The sequence below is a fragment of the Cynoglossus semilaevis genome, chromosome 2 (genome assembly GCF_000523025.1).
Source record: "Cynoglossus semilaevis isolate Cse_v1.0 chromosome 2, Cse_v1.0, whole genome shotgun sequence".
Classification (NCBI taxonomy): Eukaryota; Metazoa; Chordata; class Actinopteri; order Pleuronectiformes; family Cynoglossidae; genus Cynoglossus; species Cynoglossus semilaevis.
In genome coordinates, this window is record NC_024308.1 from 10,216,038 (window position 1) to 10,236,262 (window position 20,225).

Below are 20,225 nucleotides of genomic sequence, written 5' to 3' on the forward strand. Positions count from 1 at the left end.
TCTCCCCCTGCCCGGAGGGGACTCAGCCTTCCGGTCTAATTTGTCGCTTAGCAGATTTTATGTCCTTTTGTGTCACTGTCATCACTTGCGCTACCTGTTTTGTTGATTAAATAAGCACATAATCTGTGGTATGATTAAATGGAGGACTCTTTCCTCTACCCACCCTGAGCGTCCCAGATGAATCCGTCTTTGCCACAGCTGGCTGCAGCCATTGGAAAGATTAGATTCTCAGTGGTGTTTGGCAAAGTATCGTCACAGTGTGTTTATCGCCTACGAATGAATCCACGGTCACAGTGGGACGGACACTTTTGTCTTGTCTGTCTTTCAGTCTGTTCTCTCCTGGCTCATCAATAAACATAGTCTAGTGTCAACAACAGATGTGGAATTTGAATAGCGATTGTCTCTCACAAAGGCTGTCCCATCAAGACACCTGTTCGTCTTCTGGTGTTTTCTCTCAAACTGTGGCTAAAGACTGACACGTCGGAGTTCAAAAGCGCAGTTCGTATCTGTACGCCAAAACATTCCCCAGTTCTCCCTGCCAGCAGTCCTGTCACTCATCAATCTCCCTCACCTTTTTGGCAAATTACTCCCTTTAGAGGGAATGGGGGCGGCGGGGGGGTTCCTATGAATTTCTCATTTTATTTCCCCCCCATGTCTGGTTTATCTCTCTGCCTTCATCTTCTCCATCTCCAGGCGCAGGTAGAGCAGCTTTCAGCCTCACTGTGCTTCTGTCTCAGTGGCTTAACATCAAACGCTGACAGCCCTTCCCACCTTGTCCCTCTCTCCCATCACCCTCCGCCCCCCCCTTTTGTTTTCTACCTGCATCACCCTCGTGCTTGTCACCTCACCACATCGTCTCCTCCTCTCTTCCCCATCACTTGTTGTGCTCCTTCACTCCCCTCTGTACATCTCCTCTTAACCCTCCTCTTCCTGACCTCAGAGATCTTCCCCAGGGGCCCCACTCAGTCGTCATGGTTACCACGAGACCATCTAATACCACTGTCTTTGCTCTTTCCAGCAATATCTTTATTTATTTGAAACAATAAACGTATAAACAGAGTGGGAGATAATGCTCGTTCCCAATCAGGAATCGATCCAATACTGAGGATCAGTATCAGTCTGATATTGGTCAGGATGACAGGATCAAACTAGAAATCAACTCGAGCCGCATGACTCTTTTCTCACGCATTTCACCATATGTTTTGTGTATGTTTTACTACATGTTTTATGGTGAAAATTTGAGTCACGTTTCTGCTAAGAACCCCAAAGTTAGTCGAGGACCCGCTGTACTTTTTTATTCTGAATTTCGCAGTTCAACATGTCACAGCAGCATAGGCGATTGCTGCAGCAGATTAAAAGACCTCTGTTGATGCGGTAAAAATGAAATCCAAATTCAGTTTTTCCCATTGCATCGATGGAACCAGAACCCAGTTTTTACTCATATTTAACTTCCCATCGCAGTCCAAGGTGCTGAGAAGCATTTTTCTTGTTTATAACCCGCCGAGAAAGTGATGAAAATGTTAACAGGGGCACATGGATGATGTTGTGAGCCATATTAAATTGCTGCTGGGATTCAGGATGGAGGAGAGGAGGGGGGGTGGCAACCATGTTGCTGCTCAGCATCTACCCCCAGGTCTCGTTAAGAATGGCCATATGAGATTCTGAGCCGACGGCATGCTGTGCAAACACAATTTGTCTCTCTGCTCTCATTTGAGTCATGTCAGAGCTCAACTGGGTTTTCATTTTACTTTGTAGAGCAGTGCTACATCATAGGTGTGTTGATGGAAATATATTAAATTATTCCCTTGTTAATATAATTCTTTTTTCCAGTTTTTCTTGGGAAAGTAAGCTAGAGGTGACACTAAGGAAATATCTATTATTCTTTTTCCCCACTGCTGAGTAGAATTCACGAATAGACTGTTTTTCATCTTCTCCTGCAGAGCTTCAGCGTGGTCCAGGAGGAGGCCGGGTGCGTGGAGGGCTGCAGCTCTACGACACCCCCTATGAAGATCAGCAGGGCAAAAACAGAGGTTTGGTGTATGGGGAAGCACAGGAGGAGGGCAAGGAGAGCAGCAGGTTGCCCCAAGATGACGAGAGGCCGGCTGATGAGTATGACCAACCCTGGGAATGGAAGAAAGATCACATCTCCAAAGCATTCGCAGGTATTTTGACTCTTAAACCAAGAAAAACGATCTAAAGTTTGGTTAAACTGTGTGATCACAAACATAATCAAATCTTCAGAGCTGCACGGTATTATATATTATTATATATATCACTGTGTTTACACCCTGTTGATTCTTAAATTGTTGAAGGCAAATAATTTTTTGAAGACATGTTGTTTAGGTGTATCTCAATAACATTTTTTTTAATCTAGAACACATTTTTCACAATAGAAAAATCATGCGGTGCACCACCAAACAAAAATGTCACAAAAAGTATATTTAATTGAAATGTAATGATCAGCTAGTTTCAACTAACTTAAACTGACAGGAATCTAAGAAAGATCACTCCAAGATCTTCCACACTTCTGATTCTGTAGAAGTATTTCCCTGCAAGGATGTTGGGAAATACAGCAATTAGTCAGTGTTGCAGTAGGATAGAGTAAAATGTTAATAGTTAATTAATGTTAATTTGTGACATTGTGAAAAATATTCTTTTCTAAATCAAACAACAATTTTCTGGTGAAAAGCCTTTTAACCCGAAACTAAGTTAATAGAATTCATTAAAATGGTTAAAAGCAATTTAAGTTGTGCTTTTTTTTTAAAGGCCTTACCCTTTTCACAGAGAGTAGAGAGCGCTGCTGCTAACTGTCCTGACCTTTGAATAGTGTCTGCACCGATTTCACTACATCTTCAAAAGCTTCTTTTTTTAAATTGCAACTAATGTGACCTTGGCTGTCTGAGCACCAGTGACACCTACCTTTCTGTCTCATTTACCACACTTTTCAATCAATACAACACCTTCTGTTGAGTATTGATTTCTGGGCTTGTTATTAAACCACATTCACAACCTCAGTTCAGATAACCATCGCAGGGAACAGAGACGAGGAGTCGTGGTAGACATTGATGGTATGAACAGAAGGTTGACAGAGGAAGGATCCAGAAAAGACGTTTCGCACCTTGACACTTTTTCACACTGGTATAAAATTTAAACTATTATTAAAGTTGCTCTTCTGTCAGTGGAACCGTGTTCGTGAGAGTGGGAGAAAGTGAAAATGGAAATAGGGAGTTAGTGAGAAATGGAGCGGTCATTTAGTAGTGGATCTGTTTAAGATATGCCTGGCCAAGGCAGCTTAATTGAGCCGCGTCTCCCAGTCACCAAGGTCAAGGTGATGGGATAATAAATCAACTTCCCTCTCGTCCACTGTCTTTCATTCTCAATCTCTCTTTCTCTTTCCCCCTCCTGTACTGGCTCCTCTTGTACTCGGTTAATTATGTGCCTCATGTGCATGACTGATTCAGGGCTAATAAGAGAGTCATGGTCAGCACACAATTGTCTCAATACATACACACACTCTCACCCCCCCACCCCCTCCGCCCCCCCTCGCTCTCACTCACTTTCATGTATCCTTAACTACGAGCGGCCAAATGGCAGCCTATCTTATTAGAGAGCTGGGATTTAAAAGGAGGTGCCGGGCTGATCATTTAAAGTCAACATCACCTCTAACCTACTTTCTGCTGACTTTATCCACTGTTATCTTCCTTTCAAGCGCCTTCTTTTTATACTACACACTGTGAGAACTCCACAATACGAGTACTTGCAGGAATCCCAGTTTACACACTGTTGGAAGAAAACGCTTGTGAGGCTCGAAGTGTCTGACCCTTGATTTTTTCCATTGGAGTCAGCACTCTGAGCTAACACGCTGTCAGTCTTAGCAGACCAGAGCAGTCAAGTGTAAACACACAAACATTGTTTTCCACGCTCACATTTAATCCATATTCCCAAGCCTTTCCAGTGCTGCCGGGCACAGCGGACCAGAGGAAGGAGGGGAAAGACGGGGAGGACAAGTACAGAGCAGGGAGGCTTGGCTGCTGAACAGAGATGGAAGGGTGGGATTGAGGAAGAGAGGAATGGTAAATGGATAGAGATGAGCCGGCTGTGGATAGATAGAAAGGGCTGTTCAAGGTTACAGTATGTTTTGTTGCAGCTCAATGGNTGGGGGAGAATTAATGGTCGGGGGCTTCGGCGAGTGGAGGTGAGCAGAGAGGAGGGGGAGTCGGTGCCATTTTAGAAGGGTGCAATCAGTCATCGGCTAACACAGGCACACACTCTGGTGTACACAGCGGTGGTGACAGGGCTGTCCCTGCAGCGCCCCCTCCCTCCCTGTGGATGTGACACATTCACTCAGATAACCTGCTACAGAGGGCAAAGTGGGGCATCACAATCTGCCAGCAGCCCTTCATCATCATCACCACCACCTCAATCCAGGCACACACACACACACACACACAAACAGTCACTGAAATGAATTTTCCAGCTGTCATTGTCACTGGGTAAGAAGATATCGTGTGCACATTCACTTTAACAAGGAAGGGCAGCGGGGGGGGACATCTGGACAGGTCAACTGGAATATGAAACTCTTAAAACGAACACACCTAAAAATCCTGTCATACAGTTTTTATTTATTTATCTGGAGTTTTAACACCAGCCCGTCTGTGGGTTGGGTGGTTTTTAACAACCTTGTTTGAAAGCTGTCATCAGTCTCCACCTTCTCCCAGTAGGCCTCTCCAGGATGTCAGCTGACAGTCCAGATGACAGACCGCGGCTGTATCATATGAACAGCAGCGGCGGCTCTTCTTCGTTTCTTTAGGGCTAGATTTTAGTGATGGAAGTTGGTTTGTTAGGTTTCTTACGGTTGTTTAAAAGGTTTTATGGTCCAGGGCGAGCGCTTGATGTCGCTGATTTTAGCTAGACCGTGACGGAACAGAAGAGGAAGTGGAAATGTAAAGAGAGAGCTGCAATCATCTGGAAATGTAAATGGGTGAGGTGGATGAAAAACATCGTCGCTGCTACAATTATGCTACCATTGAGTAGAGCATTTGTTCTTCACTCTCTTCACTGCAGCTGCTCATTAGCCAAGCACTGATGACTGGATAACTGAATGTGTTTGGCTCAAAGAAATGTAGATTTTTTTTTTTTTTTTAACCTCACTCCACAGTATCTCTGGAGCGACTAGGGTTTCAGACATTAGTCTAAAACAACATTTACCTCGATTATACATATTGGTTTTGGGGGGAGTATGTAATTATTTTTGTCCAGTGAGAATATTTTTCAGTGCTTTGTTCAAATAAGTCATCAAGCAAACAGGTTTTAATTCACTCCATCTCATCTCCATTCTTTATTATTGGTAGTGCACAGCTACAACATGTTCTCTATCTTGATGTAATCCGTATGGAATGCTTATTTATTAAGATAGGAATTCAGAATAAAAAAACAAAGCTGATGCACTGATTTGTTTTAATATGATTAATTAGCTCATTACGTTGCTGAAATCTGACAATGGAAAGCTGTGTGGCCAATCAGTGACATGCAGATCTGATCTGGTTGTGTTCACTCTATCAGATGGAAATGAGGAAATGAAGCTCATCGCTGCAAACTAATTTGCCAGGACAAAAACAGCATATAGAATATTTGTTATTATTTCTCTCTCCTTTGATTTGAGCACTTGTAACGTCAGTACTAAGTATAGTATTATGATATTATAGTCTTCATTTTAGGATCTTTTTTCAGTGTGATTTTAAAAAAGCCCAGATCCAAACAACGTAGAATTATAGGAGAACCAAAAAATATGTATTGTTAAAGTTGACCTGTCGATCTTTTAACATAGGTTAGCACTGGGCTCTTCCTTAATATAGAATGAACCCCTATTCTATATGTACTATGTAAGATTGCCAATAGTAATTATATCTGGCAATAATAATAATTATGAATCCCACAACCCCCTGCAGTGCCTCCTCAGACCCCTAGTTGAAGAGCTCTGTTAAAGCCCTTGATCAACATGAGACGTTCATGCTTCATTAAAGGTTTATTTTACACCTGTTATAGTGAATGTGTAACTGTATTCTGTCTAATTAAAGACACGGTTGTTTTTACTTTTCATAAGCGTTTGTTTGATGGAACACGTACAACAGAAAATCCTGTACATGTGTAATGCCCTCAAGTCTTAATACAAATGTGTCATGTGACTTAGAAGGTTGAGTTCATGGTTATAGAGTTCAAGGTTTATTCAAAGAAGGTTCCTCTTCTGCAAAAGTCACGGTAAATATGAGCACGAAGGTGACATCTGCAGCCTAAACTCTGAGATGATTTTTTTTCACGAAGGTGACATCTGCAGCCTAAACTTTGAGATGATTTTTTGCGGCGAAATGTGATGTGTAACTAAAGCAAAGGTAAATTGACAAAACCTCAATTTTTTTTTAATCACTCTGCCTTTAAGCAAGCAGAAACCAGAGAGTGTCGATCAATAAGAGAGAAATGCAAAGTAGCAGTTTAAAGTGCTGGACAGAATGATTAGAAACATGAATTCTCCTCCTAACATGATTCTGCTGATGATGACGAGGGGAACACATTATCTTCAGTCAGAGGAGGATCTGCACAGCCTTCAACAGCTAACATCTTAATATTACTGACAGCCCATTGCTATTCCTGAACATGTGCGTGTGGGGAATATGAAGAGTAACACGTAACCTTATATTCTGCTACAAATTAACAGCTGAGCAGCAGGAAGAGGGTCGCGGGTGAACACAGTGAGTGATGTGCAGTAAATGCCAGCAGCTCGTCCTGTGGAGAAGCACCGGCGCTGTGATTGATTGTCATCTTTCTGAAGGGTTTAGCAGCGGATTTAGGAGGATAAACACGCCTCATTAAAATTGCATTAAAATAGATGATGTATTTAGACTGCCAAATAGAGAAATTAGATATAAATATTCAAGAATTAAAGGGGAGATGCATCAGTGTTCACAAGTAAACTGTGGAGCTGCTCCAGCAATTTGAATGTATCATATTTTATATAAGTATTTTCTCCATTTTTACACTGAAGATTTTAAGTCTATCAAATAAACCCTGGTGTCAGCAGACTGAAGGTTGAACTGACTGAAGGCTGACTCTCCTGACAGGATCGCTGACCAGGACGTAACCACTGAAAAACCCCGTCCTGTACGGTTTCATAATCTGTTCAACAGGAATAATATAAGGGTGCGTCTCTTTCAATGAGTGAAATGTTATAACGCTGCTTAAATAAAAGTGATAGCAAGTGAATAAAAGAGGAAATGAAACAGGGCTGCGTGAGGACATGGAGGGAAACTCTAGGTTTATTGAAAAAGAAATTGAGACTTCTTTCTTTTTCTTGGATCCAGACTGGTGAATGTTGGACTTTTTTTTGTCAAAAATCAACATGTGGAGGACACAGAGAATGTGCATGTGCTCAGCACTTCACTGAGTATGTCCTACTAGTACCAGGGTGGACACACGGGGGTCTTTGAAGCTGTTTTAAAGAGTCCTGCAGACCAGGGCTCCACAGACTGTGGTGGCTGAGGAGCTCTTCTTACAGTGTATGGTCATTACTATACACACTATAGAATTATACTTATATTTTATATATTTTATATATTGTTTATTGTAATTGCTAATGATCTACTAGCAACCTGTTTGTCAACTACTGGATCATGATCTTCTTACTGGGCAGCCCTGCTGTAGAGATCATCAGGCAGCTAGGTGCAGGTCTCTGTTGATCTCTGATAATCCAGATTCAAATCTCATATGTGCCAAGAGACAAGTCTTTTGATCCAATATGATCCTTCGATATTTGGATCAGACTCGACATTAGGAACTGATGTCAGCAACAGGTTGGATCAACGGTTCTGTGTTATTGTGACCCTGCTCACAGAATATATGAACAGAAATGAAGGCTTTTCATGGTAACTGTTCTGTAATCATCTCTTATTCAACCTTGTCAGCACGTGTGAAATGGAATGTCAATATTCTGTTAGTAGCTACAGTTCCTGGCCTTGGCCTTCTGCTTTAGCCTCCTAGACTCCTTGCATAAACGTTGTTTAATATTCAATCTTGTTGTAGTAGGCAGCATCAGACATCAGCTACACAAGGTGTTAATATAAAGTGAACCTGTGATCATTTTCAGTTAAATGACAGCATTGTAATAACACTAATTATTGCTAATTAATGCTAATTAAACTGTTTTCATCAATAACATTTACAAAGAGCCTGACTTTCCTACATGCAGTATGTATCATGGGAGTTGATTGTATTCATTCTGTATAATAATTCTATTATTGATATCACTTACCCATTTGGACACGATCACTTCAGGAACTGCAGCCCACGGCATGCTGGAGGAGAAGACTAGGTGTTGAATTGGTGTCAGTACTAACAGATACTCTCATTTGCAGTAGTGGTATCCGACGGTAACAGTTATCAGGAGAAAACAGTTCCTGGTTACCACCCTGTTCACAACATTCCTTTATTTTAACAGATGCGTTGTCGGGCTGTAGGGTCTTTGCTGGGTGGATTGTCAGTGTTGTGTCTGGACGTCTGGAAACATGTACTGTACTCAGACATAATACACTGTCGGACTATTCTGGGTATGCGTGTCCCTGAGGAGCCGTGGAAATGTGTGTGTGCAGACAAACATAGAAGCAAGGAAGAAAGAAGAGGGAAATGGTATTTCCATTTATAGTGTGATGCTGCTCTTTGTAGCTCAGAGCACCCCCTGGAGGAGAGGGGGATCGGTGGGGCGGGGGGGATCTGACCACCCTCTTCATCAAATTATCAGCGCAGTAGAAGGACTCTTGTCCCTCTCAATTGCTGTGTCTTTTCACTCCCGCCTGCGCGCTCACATTTCCTCTATTTCCTCCCCCACCCTACCCCCCCGCCCCCCTTCCTGGTAGATTTGCTCCCTACTTGAGTATGAACCTCGCTGACATCAGTGAAATAGCATGTCCTCTGTAGGTCGGGAGAGGCAGTGGTAGAACCCACTGTGAGGCAGAGGAGAAATGTTCCAATTAAAAACACTGCAGAAGGAAATGTGGTTTTCAGTACAAACTCAACTTAATTCTCTTAGAAAATCAAAGTAATGAAAACAATAAAAAAGACCGTTTTTTTTTTTTTCTTCTGAAACAAGAACTTGGTGAAAGTACTAAAGAGCTAATGCAGGTTTTATTTTCCTGTGGCTGTGCTGCCTTGTCTGTTGGGCTGAGGTGTTAATTGTGAGTCCGTCTGGAGGCCATTACACTCAACAAATGTGTGGAGTTTTTCTGTGTGCAGACGGAGGAAAAGATGTTGAAAGGCTGTTTGAAAAACAGATTCTCTCATTAATGGAGCTAATGAAGCTGTGCCGCGGTCTTTGTCTGTCTGCACCGCCTTCATCCTGGGGACACTGTCCATGTGCTGGGACACTCAGGTCCTTCACCAAAGCTAATTAGTGGACTGTGAAACACCGGGAAACCAAGTTTGCTCTGTCGCTCCCTCTGCCTCTCTGATAGTTCCTGGAAATGAGCAGGAACAGATTATTCTTCTTAAAAACGAATTCTAAAACATGATTCTAGGTTGGGATTTTTTTCCACAGAAACTCTAATCTTTTGCACTGGCTCCACCAGTGACATATGTTGAGTGTGTGACAGATCCACAGGTGACTGTGGGATGTTAATAGGCACCAGATGTTCTGTCACTGATTCACATGAAAACGGTCGTGAATGATTGACAGGGTTTGATAGTGTGTCTTTGTTATCACAGAGTTGTTTCACAGGGTTTGATAGTGTGTCTTTGTTATCCCAGAGTTGTTTCAATTGTGTGTGTGTGTGTGTGTGTGTGTGTGTGTGTGTGTGTGTGCCTGTGTGTGTGTTCTTATCAGGGCCACCATAGGACCTGTGTGGACAAGCACATGTTTGTGTGTTTGTTGGGTTTTTGTCCATTTAAAAAACCCTGTGTACTCACTGTGTATTACTGTGGTAATACTGTATACCTGAATGGACTCGTCGTTAGTTTTGTTAGGTTTCCGTTGTCACTACATCACAATCTCCACTGAGCAAAGACTAAACAACATGTTGTCAAGTATACTGAGAGATTATTGTGGGATTATAAATGTGATTTTTACCTCCCAGTACTGACCCCCCCCGGACATAGGTCAGTACTACAGTGTTTAAAGAGACGTGTAGCAACAAAACTTTGCTGCTTTCAGCCTCTACTCAATCAGTACAAAGTACCTCAATACCTACTCAGTCTTATCACCTTGTACAGTGGACGATATATATCAAAGGAACCTTTATTAATTTCTTTCTGTCCAACTTTACTGGGCAAATGTTTTATATTCCCAGCAACAGGGAGACACAGGTTACTTCAAGGTTCAGTGACTGGTGATTCTCTCATGCGTATCTCAGTCTCAATGCAAGGTTATGTCGAGATGGAATTTTCTCATTCTGTAAGTTCAAACCTCAGCAGGGTCTCTGGGTTGTTCCCAAACGTGTAAACGCAGCAAGTTTTGTGATATAATACATTAAGAGATAGTTAAACAGTGGAGTGAAATAATCTAGTGGAGTCGATTGATGTGAAAATGTTAAAAAATGATCTACTAGGCTACTGTGTGCTAGACTAGTAGCGTATGTCTGTCTGTGAATGGCTCTGTGTGTATGTGTATGTGGGGCGCAAAACAGAGAACGTTAGCTAAAGTTGAGAGTAGTTTGAGCCCTGTCATGTTGAAGTGTGAGTTGGTTATACAGGAGCTGTTAAAACTCTGTTTATGTTCTGTTGTCCTCGGTGTGGCTGATAATAAAGACTTCCAGAAACTTCCCTGTTTCTGTTTACCTCTGCTGCAGACAAGGCTCCCCTGTTCTCCCCATTCCAACTATGGTCGGGGCAAAGAAACAGGACGGAGCTAATGTGTAACCAGCCGTGTTACAGGCACTGTTCGGAAAAAGACAATATTTATTTAATTAAAAGTGAAAACAAAAATCTTTCGATCTAAATATCCAATGTTACAATATGGACACCTGTAGCTTATAGAGAAGCGCAGCCTATATATGTACAATATTTTTTCTTTTTAAATGTAATGGGTGCAGCCTATATCCAGGTGCACTCAATAGTCCGGAAATGATTCTATGGTATCTGACGGCTGAACATCTGAAAATCAGGTCTTAGATTTCCATATTTGTTCTATGAAGTGTTTTCTACACAGTTCAGCAAAAGACAGAGCCCTGCACAGGCAGTCTGCCCCTCCAACCCCTCCACCCTTACACAAACCAACTTCATGTCAGTTTCCTTCCCTTCAAAGCTGAACTTGTTACAGATATGTTTTCTGCCACACTAACCCCAGACTCCGTTACTCCAGGCTGACTTGTCCTACTGTAGGAAGGACCCAAACAGGGAGAGGACTCTTCTTCTTCAAGAGTTTTCCGTCCTCCATTACACCACCGTCTGACCTCATCTCTTATCTCTCACATGGCGAAGCACATTCCTGATCTGTGCTAAATTATCCAGGCAGTTTCCACTTTCTCTGCTCTCTTCACTTCTGTGTGCCTCATTTACACCTCCCTCCTCACACTTCTTCTTCTTCTTCTTTTTTTAATTTTGCTTGAGAATTAAACGTGTGAAGTGTCAGGTGGCGTGGAGTGGATTGAAGTGGATAGGCAGCAGAATGATGCTGTTTCAGGGTATCAGGTGTGTGTGTGCGTGCGTGTGTGAGACTTGGTGTAGTTGCGTGCCTATTTGCCATTGAGGGATGCCAGGCCACACTTTAATCCTGGCTTTAGAGGAGGTGCAGCCCGCTCCAGATGGGGCCATTGTACTGCACCACGCATCAATAATTCATGGAGAGCCAGCGAAAGTGGCGGAGTGTCTGCCTGCTCAATAATTAACCATGCAGGGAGAAAGGCATGTATGTTCAGCCCGGGTCTCTCTCCAAACGCCCATTCAAATGTCCTTTGATGTTAGCGGCCCGGGGCTTCTTTGGATTTGTCAGCTCATTAAGACATCACCCCGTTTTCCCTTTATTTGTTTTGTAATCCCTTTCTGCTTTAAATGTGTCCGTGCGCGCGTGTTAAGCTGCGCTAATGAGCGCTAGGCTAGGTGGTTTGAGGGGTGAATGAAAATCGGCTATTCTCAGTTGAGTTTAACAGAGCACTCTCCACTGTAGGCAGACGGGTTTGTGCCCCCGAGCTCCTCGGCTCCACTGGTACACCCTGCTGTGGACAGCACCGCGCACCCAGACACAGTCTGGATTCAGAACCTCGAGAGGCGTGAGACGGTTTCCTAAACTGGAATTCTACAGCTGAGCGAAGTCAGTGCAGCCTTTAACTTTGGAACATCCTGTCTACCGTATCACACATGATAAATTACTGTAAAAATAGGATGTGAAACACCTCAGATGTGCCTGTTACAAGTGTGATAAAAAAAGAGAGCCAGGAACCAGAGTACATTACTTCAGTCACTGACAGGAGGTGCAGTTAACCACATTTCATGACATCACTTCCCTGACAGCTGTGCATTCACACACACACACACACACTCTCTCACCTCTCCCTCCCAGCCCTGCCTCCCTATCTAACACCTGTTTCCTACAGCACTTCACACTTTCTCTCTCCCTCTCAATCTAAAGCCCACCCGAAAATAGATCCACTCCTTAATCTTTACTGCTCCTCTTACCTATTTTCACTTTGCCTAACTTTTGTTCAGATCAATCTGCTGGTGTCTCCTCTTTCTCTCACCCCCTTCTAACACCCCCGCCTCCCCTTGATTACAAAGGGGGAGCTGTCAACTCTGCCCCCAACCCGCCAGGGTCAGCCGGAGGAGATAGAGCACTGTGTCAGTAGGCAAGGTGACCTTTAACCCTGAACCTCCACCCCCTGCCTCGCCTTTTTTTTTGACCAAAGAAAGCTCACACATGTGGCCCTGCTGACCTTCATGGCACAAACTGTTGTTCAACATCTGCTCCATCTCCACCCTCCCCACCCCGGCTGACTTCATCTGTCGCACCTGCATCTCAGTGTCCTCTGCAGTCATTGGTTTTCAGGTTTTTGAAGCTAATCTCACACCTAGTCCCTGCAAAATGTAATATCTGCTTTTCATGGCAGCAACGTCAAACCAAGTCTGCTGCACCTAAACTAAACCATCACTGACTGTTTCTATCAGTAAATCATGATGCTATAATCAGTACAGACAAAGGTGTGTCAGAGCCAGGCAGGGAGGAGGCAGCAAACCATATTCACCCCAGTTAGAGACTCAGTAAATGTGGATGATGGCGGCGGTAGTGCCCACGATGATGTCTGTCAGAGCAGAATGTGTTGTCCTTTGTTGTGAGGAGACTCCCTGCTCCATCAAAGTTTTTGCCGTGGACATATGTTTGATGTCTGTCCAAATCAAACTGCCCAGTTCTAATCCCTCTCGGTCGCAGCACTGTGTAAATATGGTGACTCACTTTTTCTGTTTCTCTCTGCCAACAGTGCAGTTTGACGGCGCAGAGTGGGACCGATCGTCCTCGCCCACGGAACGGTTGCGCTCTCCAGGACCCAGGACCAGCCCGCTGGCAGGAGGAGGGAAAAAGTTTCGAATGCCACAAGAAGGCCTTACGATGGTGGGGGAGAGGGTGGACCCTGGGGTTCCTCTGGAGAAGCAGGTGTATGTATGACATTTCAGTGCAAATAATGAAATGTAGGCACAGATCAGCAGAGTGCACGGCTCCCGAGACACCTGAGGTCCTTTAGCTGTGATACATCTGACCAGTATTAGAAGTAGAAAACATTTTAATAATTTTTATATTGGGAAAATCCCATAGTGCACCACTCGAAGATAAAGTATACATAATTACATATAATAATTGTCTAGTTTCATTTTAATCATAATTGATTTTCTTGGTGCAGAACCTGGGCCTGTTGAGTTGACCATAGTGCTGATATACTCGCAGGACTTGAAGAAAGACACAAACATCTTCTTTAACAGCTCTAAGTCCCTTTTTTAGTTTGTAAAAAAATGTTCTGCCACCTAGTGGAAGAATATTTAATTGTTCCATGTGTCACATAGGCCAACAAGGACAACTGGTGAAGTGAAATCAAACAAAGATTTTTTAACTTCATTCTACCAAAGTCTCCCACTGGAGGTTTTCAATGTTTTTTTTAATTAATTTATAGAAAAGAACAAACTCTCATGAGCCAGACTGCAACACTGTTATTACCCAACGTCCAGCTGTGAAGAGCTATTTTTGCTCATAAATTCAGATCGGTGCATGTTTTCCCCACAGTCGTGAATCCAGAAGAAAAACAACTCTAACTCTCTCCTAATCTTGTCTCCAGTTTTTTTTTTGTTGTTGTTGTTGTTGTTGTTTTTACAGTCTGGGACTAATAAACCCAGTGGTAGGAAGTAAGTAGTAGGTTTTTGGCATTTGATGCATGAAGGAATAAATGAAGCCAGGAGGTTCGCACCAAGGCATAAATCATCATTTAAAAGTTTTAATCAGATCTAAAGGCTCACTTTCTGCTGGTCTCCACTGACCTTGGTTCTACTTGATTGAGCGCCCCTTGTGCCTGGAATTTGATTAGCGTATATATTATATGGGATGAAGAAATTGAGCTGTCTTGGAAGAAAAATTGCACTTTAAATATTGGTGGTACTCCAATGTCAGCTGATATAAAAATGTACAGTACACACAAATCCACGTGCATCTGTCATACATTATAACAAAAAACAACATAAAGACTTGTAATGTGTGACATGTTTTGGCTAAGCCGCGCTCACCGGCGCTTGCTAAACTGCGAAAGGTTAGAATAAAAGCTAATTAAGTCCCGACATTAAAACACACACATCCATGTAATTTTAAACATCACTGCAGTCATTTCTGTGCTCCTTCTGTCCAATTTAAAGGGTCGTTTCACTAATGAAATCCAAGCACATGACACGGCTCACGCACACGTACAGTACGGTTCCAAACAATGACTTGTGTGTGTGTGTGTGAGCGTACAGACTGACTCGGGGTTGCTAGTTAATTATCACAGCCCATTACTCTCTAATGATCTTTAAAGGCCTTTGGTTCTGTGTCTCCTTTATGTTTTAACCAAAGAAACCTGTCCTTCGTCAACCTGTAGCACTCAGTGACTGAGGCATCTGTGGCACGTGGTAATATAAGAATTCCAATTTGAAAAGTAAAAGCGCTGAAAAAGCTAAGTGAGCACAGGTGATTGACAGAATGAAAGATGAGGTCAATGAGGAGGCTCTGTGTGATGGATCGTCTTGCCATCGCAGTTTGAACAGGAGTGTAGGACACGGGTGAAGAGGAACTGGAGACACGAGGAATGGATGTTAGAAGAAGACATGGAAAACAGGAAGAGAATGACAGAAAGATTGATGGAAATTAATGATTTTGGTGCTGACAAGGGAGCAGACATGGTGGGGTGGGGGCTGCCGGGTGTCAAGGTTGATGTGTAACAGAATGATAGCATGGAGACAGTTGTTAAAGTTGTTGAAATTCTGGAGAATTTGGAAATAGATGATGTTGAGTTGGTTTTAAACTGACGACAAAAACATGGAAATATTAGACAGGAAATGTTGTAGGTGGAAGAAAAACCCAAAGAAGGATTATGTCAGTGGTGGTGGGAAGGCAAGAGATTGATGTAGGCCAACCAACATGAACACCCATTTACTGTATGTGATCCACGTTCATTTGAACCATGGGTGGGATCAGACACCCAGGAGTTACTGTCAATATGGTGAGGTCAATGTGTCAGGAGGTCCATCTGGCCAGTCCATCATCATGTGTGTGTTTGTGTGTTTGTGTGTGTGTGTGTGTCAGGTGGTACCATGGATCACTGTCCCGCTCTGAGGCCGAGTCACTGCTAACTCTATGTAAAGAGTGCAGCTACCTTGTGAGGAACAGCCAGACCAATCGCACCGACTTGTCTCTGTCTTTACGGTGAGTACAGTAACAGTGACCCACCCCTCACCCCCCCTCACCCCTCACCCACCAAGTCCCTCAGCCGAAGGGAAATCCCCAAAAATCCAGTCTTACAATATAATGGCTCATATGTTCCTCCTGCATGACATGAAGAGTGAGTGAGAAGTACATGCAAAGCCAGCTGAGCTTCCGTCCTCCCAGTCTCCCGCTCCTCTCCATCTGTCTCCCTCCCTCCATCATCAGAGATCACCTTCACACTCATTTCTTCCCTGACTCTCCTTCTCTCTGCGCCATGTTACTGATAATGCTGCTTAACTGGTCAAATCTATCCCTTGTAATGGCTATTACCACCCGTGGCCACTGCCGCGATCTGCTTTCCCATAATCCCTCTGTCCTTACCCTATCCTTGGCCCCTCTCTGTGTTCTTCTGCGGCCCCTCCGGGCCCTCTAAGTGGTAATCAGGCAGGTAGAGCACACTTGAGTGCTCACATCATTCTCGCCATAACCACTAATGAATATGAATCACCTTCTGTGGGCCACACAAGAAGTGAATGAGGAGGAGAAGGGCTGGCACAGCGGCACGGTGTTGTGCTGACACACAAACAAGCTCAGGCATTACTCATTTAGACGAGTCGAGTGGCTCTGACATCTGCACACACGCATGCATATTTGCCCAGGCAGCAAGGTCACATTTAACACTGGTTTTTTCTCGTTAACGCACGAAAGATTTGGAGGAAAATGTCCCGATAAAAACCGGAGAATCCATCGATTTGGCGTTCTCTTCGATTGTAGAGACGGATGGTCCGACCTTTGACGTCAACCTTCAGCGTATGCAACAACAAAACACAGCACAGTGTGAAATGAGATTAGATAGATTAGATCCTACAAATCGATTGGACCATTACTGCCTTTTACTGTCGCATTTTCATTAGTAATTTTAATTACTGTAATTAATTAAATTGTGCACCGGGAATAAATCACAACAGGCAGGAATAATGAGTGGACGATCTCCTGGGGTCTCATCTGGTTCTGCTCATTATGTTCTCTGTGTATTCTGCTGAAAAGAAAAAAAAACAATTTAAAAATAGTTGTAATAACACAGTTGTCAGAGTGAGAAGATGGATGACCTTTCACCCTGCACACAGTTATACTGTATTATCAGACAGAGTCCCAACGAGTGGCCCCAACTGGAAAAGTGTTTATTTTTACATATTTCCCTGTTGCATAAAATAACGTGAGACATTTTTCCACAATATTTCAGACATACTGGTGTAAACAGAGCTCACGTTATTTTACCGTGATGAGAGAGCCAAATGTGATTCATGAATTAGTTCTTAAACCAAACGAATGACAATAGACTTTAACTATAATTTTCAAAGGATCCATCATTTTAATCTGATTAATTAAACAAAATTCCTGTATATAGTCACAAAAAATACCAGTTTGTAAATCTGTGTTTTATATCTGAATTTATTTGTGACTGAGCCAAATGGTGGCATTTTTAATTGACGACATTAATCACTCTACAGTTCTTACCACATGAGAATTTCTTTGTTTTTTTCTCAATAAAGGAGTTCCTCTCAGACAGTTCTAGCTGGAGTGAGAAGATAAACTGTGTTTTCCTTTGTAGTTTTGTCTGTTGCCAACACAGACACCCAAACATACCCCAGATCCTGTGACCACGTCAGTGTCATAGACAGGCGTCTATAAGAGACCTGTCTGAGACATGGTGAAAATCACCCCAAAGATCTGCACTCTGATATTTAGCGTGCGTGGAACATAACTGACTATTTGGGTCAGGGAGGGAATATTTTTACTCCATTAGTATAATTTGAATTTTGTGAAAACAATTTTTCCATTTGAAGAGGAAATTCAATTATAAATAAATGATCCCTGGAGAGATGAATGTTCCTGCTCAAAAGCATCTGTCCAACTGTTCATCCATCCATCTATTTAGCCATGCATTCATCTACCATCCATCCGTTCATCCACCCATTTATCCATTGACCCATCCACCCATCCATCCATCCAGCCATCTTTAATAAATATCGTTGCGACTCCAGGCGGTGGGGAAATGACAAAAGTTGTTTATCAGAGAGCAAACAAGGAGCAGTTTCAAAGTGAACACGCACTGAAACAGACACAGCTGCATAAATTATGCCAACATGAATATTTGCCGAAGAGCACTGTTGGGTTCTAACGTACCACGAGAGGCAGCGTGTGTCCCACACAAACAGTGCTGAATCAAAGCATGCTGCCAACTCTGCGGAGCTGATGTGCTGTGTGCAGCGGAGACGATGGGATTATCATGAAGTGCCTGTTGTTTGGCTGTTGATGATCCCGAGTGTTTTTTGGCTTCACCTCTGCTCAAATTTTAATTTTGCTCCAGTCGAACAATGACACTTTACAGTGACAGGCTTCAGCTCTTGTCTTTCCCTGTTCTATAATTAGACACACATCAAGGCTTGCTGGCTGACTCTTAAAGGGGAAGTACCACTGTATTAAAGGGGAGGATGTGTGGTTCGTCTGGCACAGCCACTTTCACAGCCCACTGCTTACTTCTTTTCTCACATGCTGCGTTGCTTTGTCTTTCCCTCTGTGTGCTATTAAAGCACACACTCATCCATCACCGTGTCCCTTCCTGTCCTCAGATTGCGGCACGGTGTTAAATCTTAGTTAAAATCACATCCCCAAAGTACAGCAAAAAGATGGGAATATAAATCCAAGCTCTCGTTTCCACAGTATTATTCTGTCTGGAGAATGTGTGGAGGCAGCATGTTTTATGTCGCCTGCATTTGTCATGTCGTTCTCTTTTTCACCATGTTCACCGCCTTCTGTTCTACTGCAAGACTTTTATTCTTGTTTTGTGGTTTGTTTGTTTTTTGGGGACAATAACTCTTCCGGTTGTTCTCCCTCCATCAGGAGCTGCCAGGGGTTCATGCACATGAAGTTCACTCAGTGCAAAAATGGCAAGTACGTGCTGGGACAGAACAGCCCTCCGTTTGACTCCATACCAGAACTGGTTCACTTCTACACCACACACAGACTTCCCATACGAGGAGCTGAGCACCTGTCCCTGCTGTTCCCCGTGTTGGTGCAGACACTCTGACTCTGAGCTGAACGCTGCGCCTGGACCTCGGTGACTTCACTCCACGTGGGTCACCTTAAAGCTTGAATGTCAGGGATCTTTGGAGTGGTCCTGTTGTGGAGGAGATTGGCTTGGAATGATTCTAACTGGCCTTGACTTGGGGTCTGACCCTCAGACATCACCCCCTACTGTAGTACTTGAGCCAAACGGGTCCAACATGGAGTAGTTTCTCACATTAAAGCAATACCTGAATTTTAAACCAATTTGTTTCGGCAGCTTCATATCTTTGAATCATGAATTTATAAAAATAAATCTGTCATCTGAAGTATTGAGATAAATCTGCCGATGTCAGATGAGGTTATTTAAACCAGTGTTTCCCAAACCTTTTTTCCAGGGACCCATATTTTAAAAGTCACAAACTTTAGTGACCCAAGTCAATAGACATTATTGGTAAATCACAAAATAAAGGTGTACTTGATCATTATTGAACATTAATGAGAGAATTTCATTGTTGACTGAGTGATATCTGAACAATTAGTATTACTTTAGTTTTAAACGACAAAGAACAGTAATTGAACCAGCAACAAAGGTATCCATAATTAGACTACTTGGACATTAAATGTAGCCCATTTCTTTTTCTTTTCAACATTCAGTTGAACCAGCAACATCAGAACAAAATAGTCAATAAAATAATTGCATCATTACACGTTACCACAGGTGGAGCTTTTAAACTGGCAGCTATGGGCCCACCTGAGGGTCGCGACCCAGTCTTTGGAAAACAATGATTTAAAGTCTAAATCTTTGTCCAAAAATCACTAGGTCAAACCTCCGACCTACTGGCTGCATTTGTAACTCTCCCAGAGACCTTGATATTTTTGTATATAAAAGAGGCTTTTAAAACGTCATTTTGAAACAAGGATATTTCAGATACCTTTCCTACACGAGGCCTCCCTCCTTCACCTGTTGACTTTGTTGTCGTCCTGTTCTGTGCTGTGGTGCTGCTGTACGTCCCAACATTTGCCTGACACGTTTACACGTTCATCTGTTGTTCTTTTCCCTCAACAAACCTGTACTGTTCTGGATCTCCTGCTCCTCATCACCTGTGTTTGGTAGACAATAATATGTTTGTTTTAAAAAATTCTCACTGCTCTAGTTGTGTTCTTTTTTGTTCTTTCAAGCCCAGCCTGCTGTGTGGAGCTGTAGGCGATAGCTGTGTCTCCGGCCAACATGCCGGCTGGTTGCTGAGTT

The 20,225-nt window shown here is 43.0% G+C and overlaps 1 protein-coding gene across 1 annotated transcript in view; it reads left to right on the plus strand.

Annotated features, from left to right (window-relative positions):
• Positions 1–19,886, plus strand: part of shdb (Src homology 2 domain containing transforming protein D, b) — a 38,954-nt gene extending 19,068 nt beyond the window's left edge. The window contains exons 4-7 of the mRNA XM_008336757.3: positions 1,941–2,162; positions 13,449–13,623; positions 15,788–15,907; positions 18,812–19,886. Coding sequence (XP_008334979.1) covers positions 1,941–2,162; positions 13,449–13,623; positions 15,788–15,907; positions 18,812–18,998 — 704 coding nt within the window. The 3' untranslated portion in view covers positions 18,999–19,886. The remainder of the gene's footprint in view (positions 1–1,940; positions 2,163–13,448; positions 13,624–15,787; positions 15,908–18,811) is intronic.
• Positions 19,887–20,225: the final 339 nt, after the last annotated feature.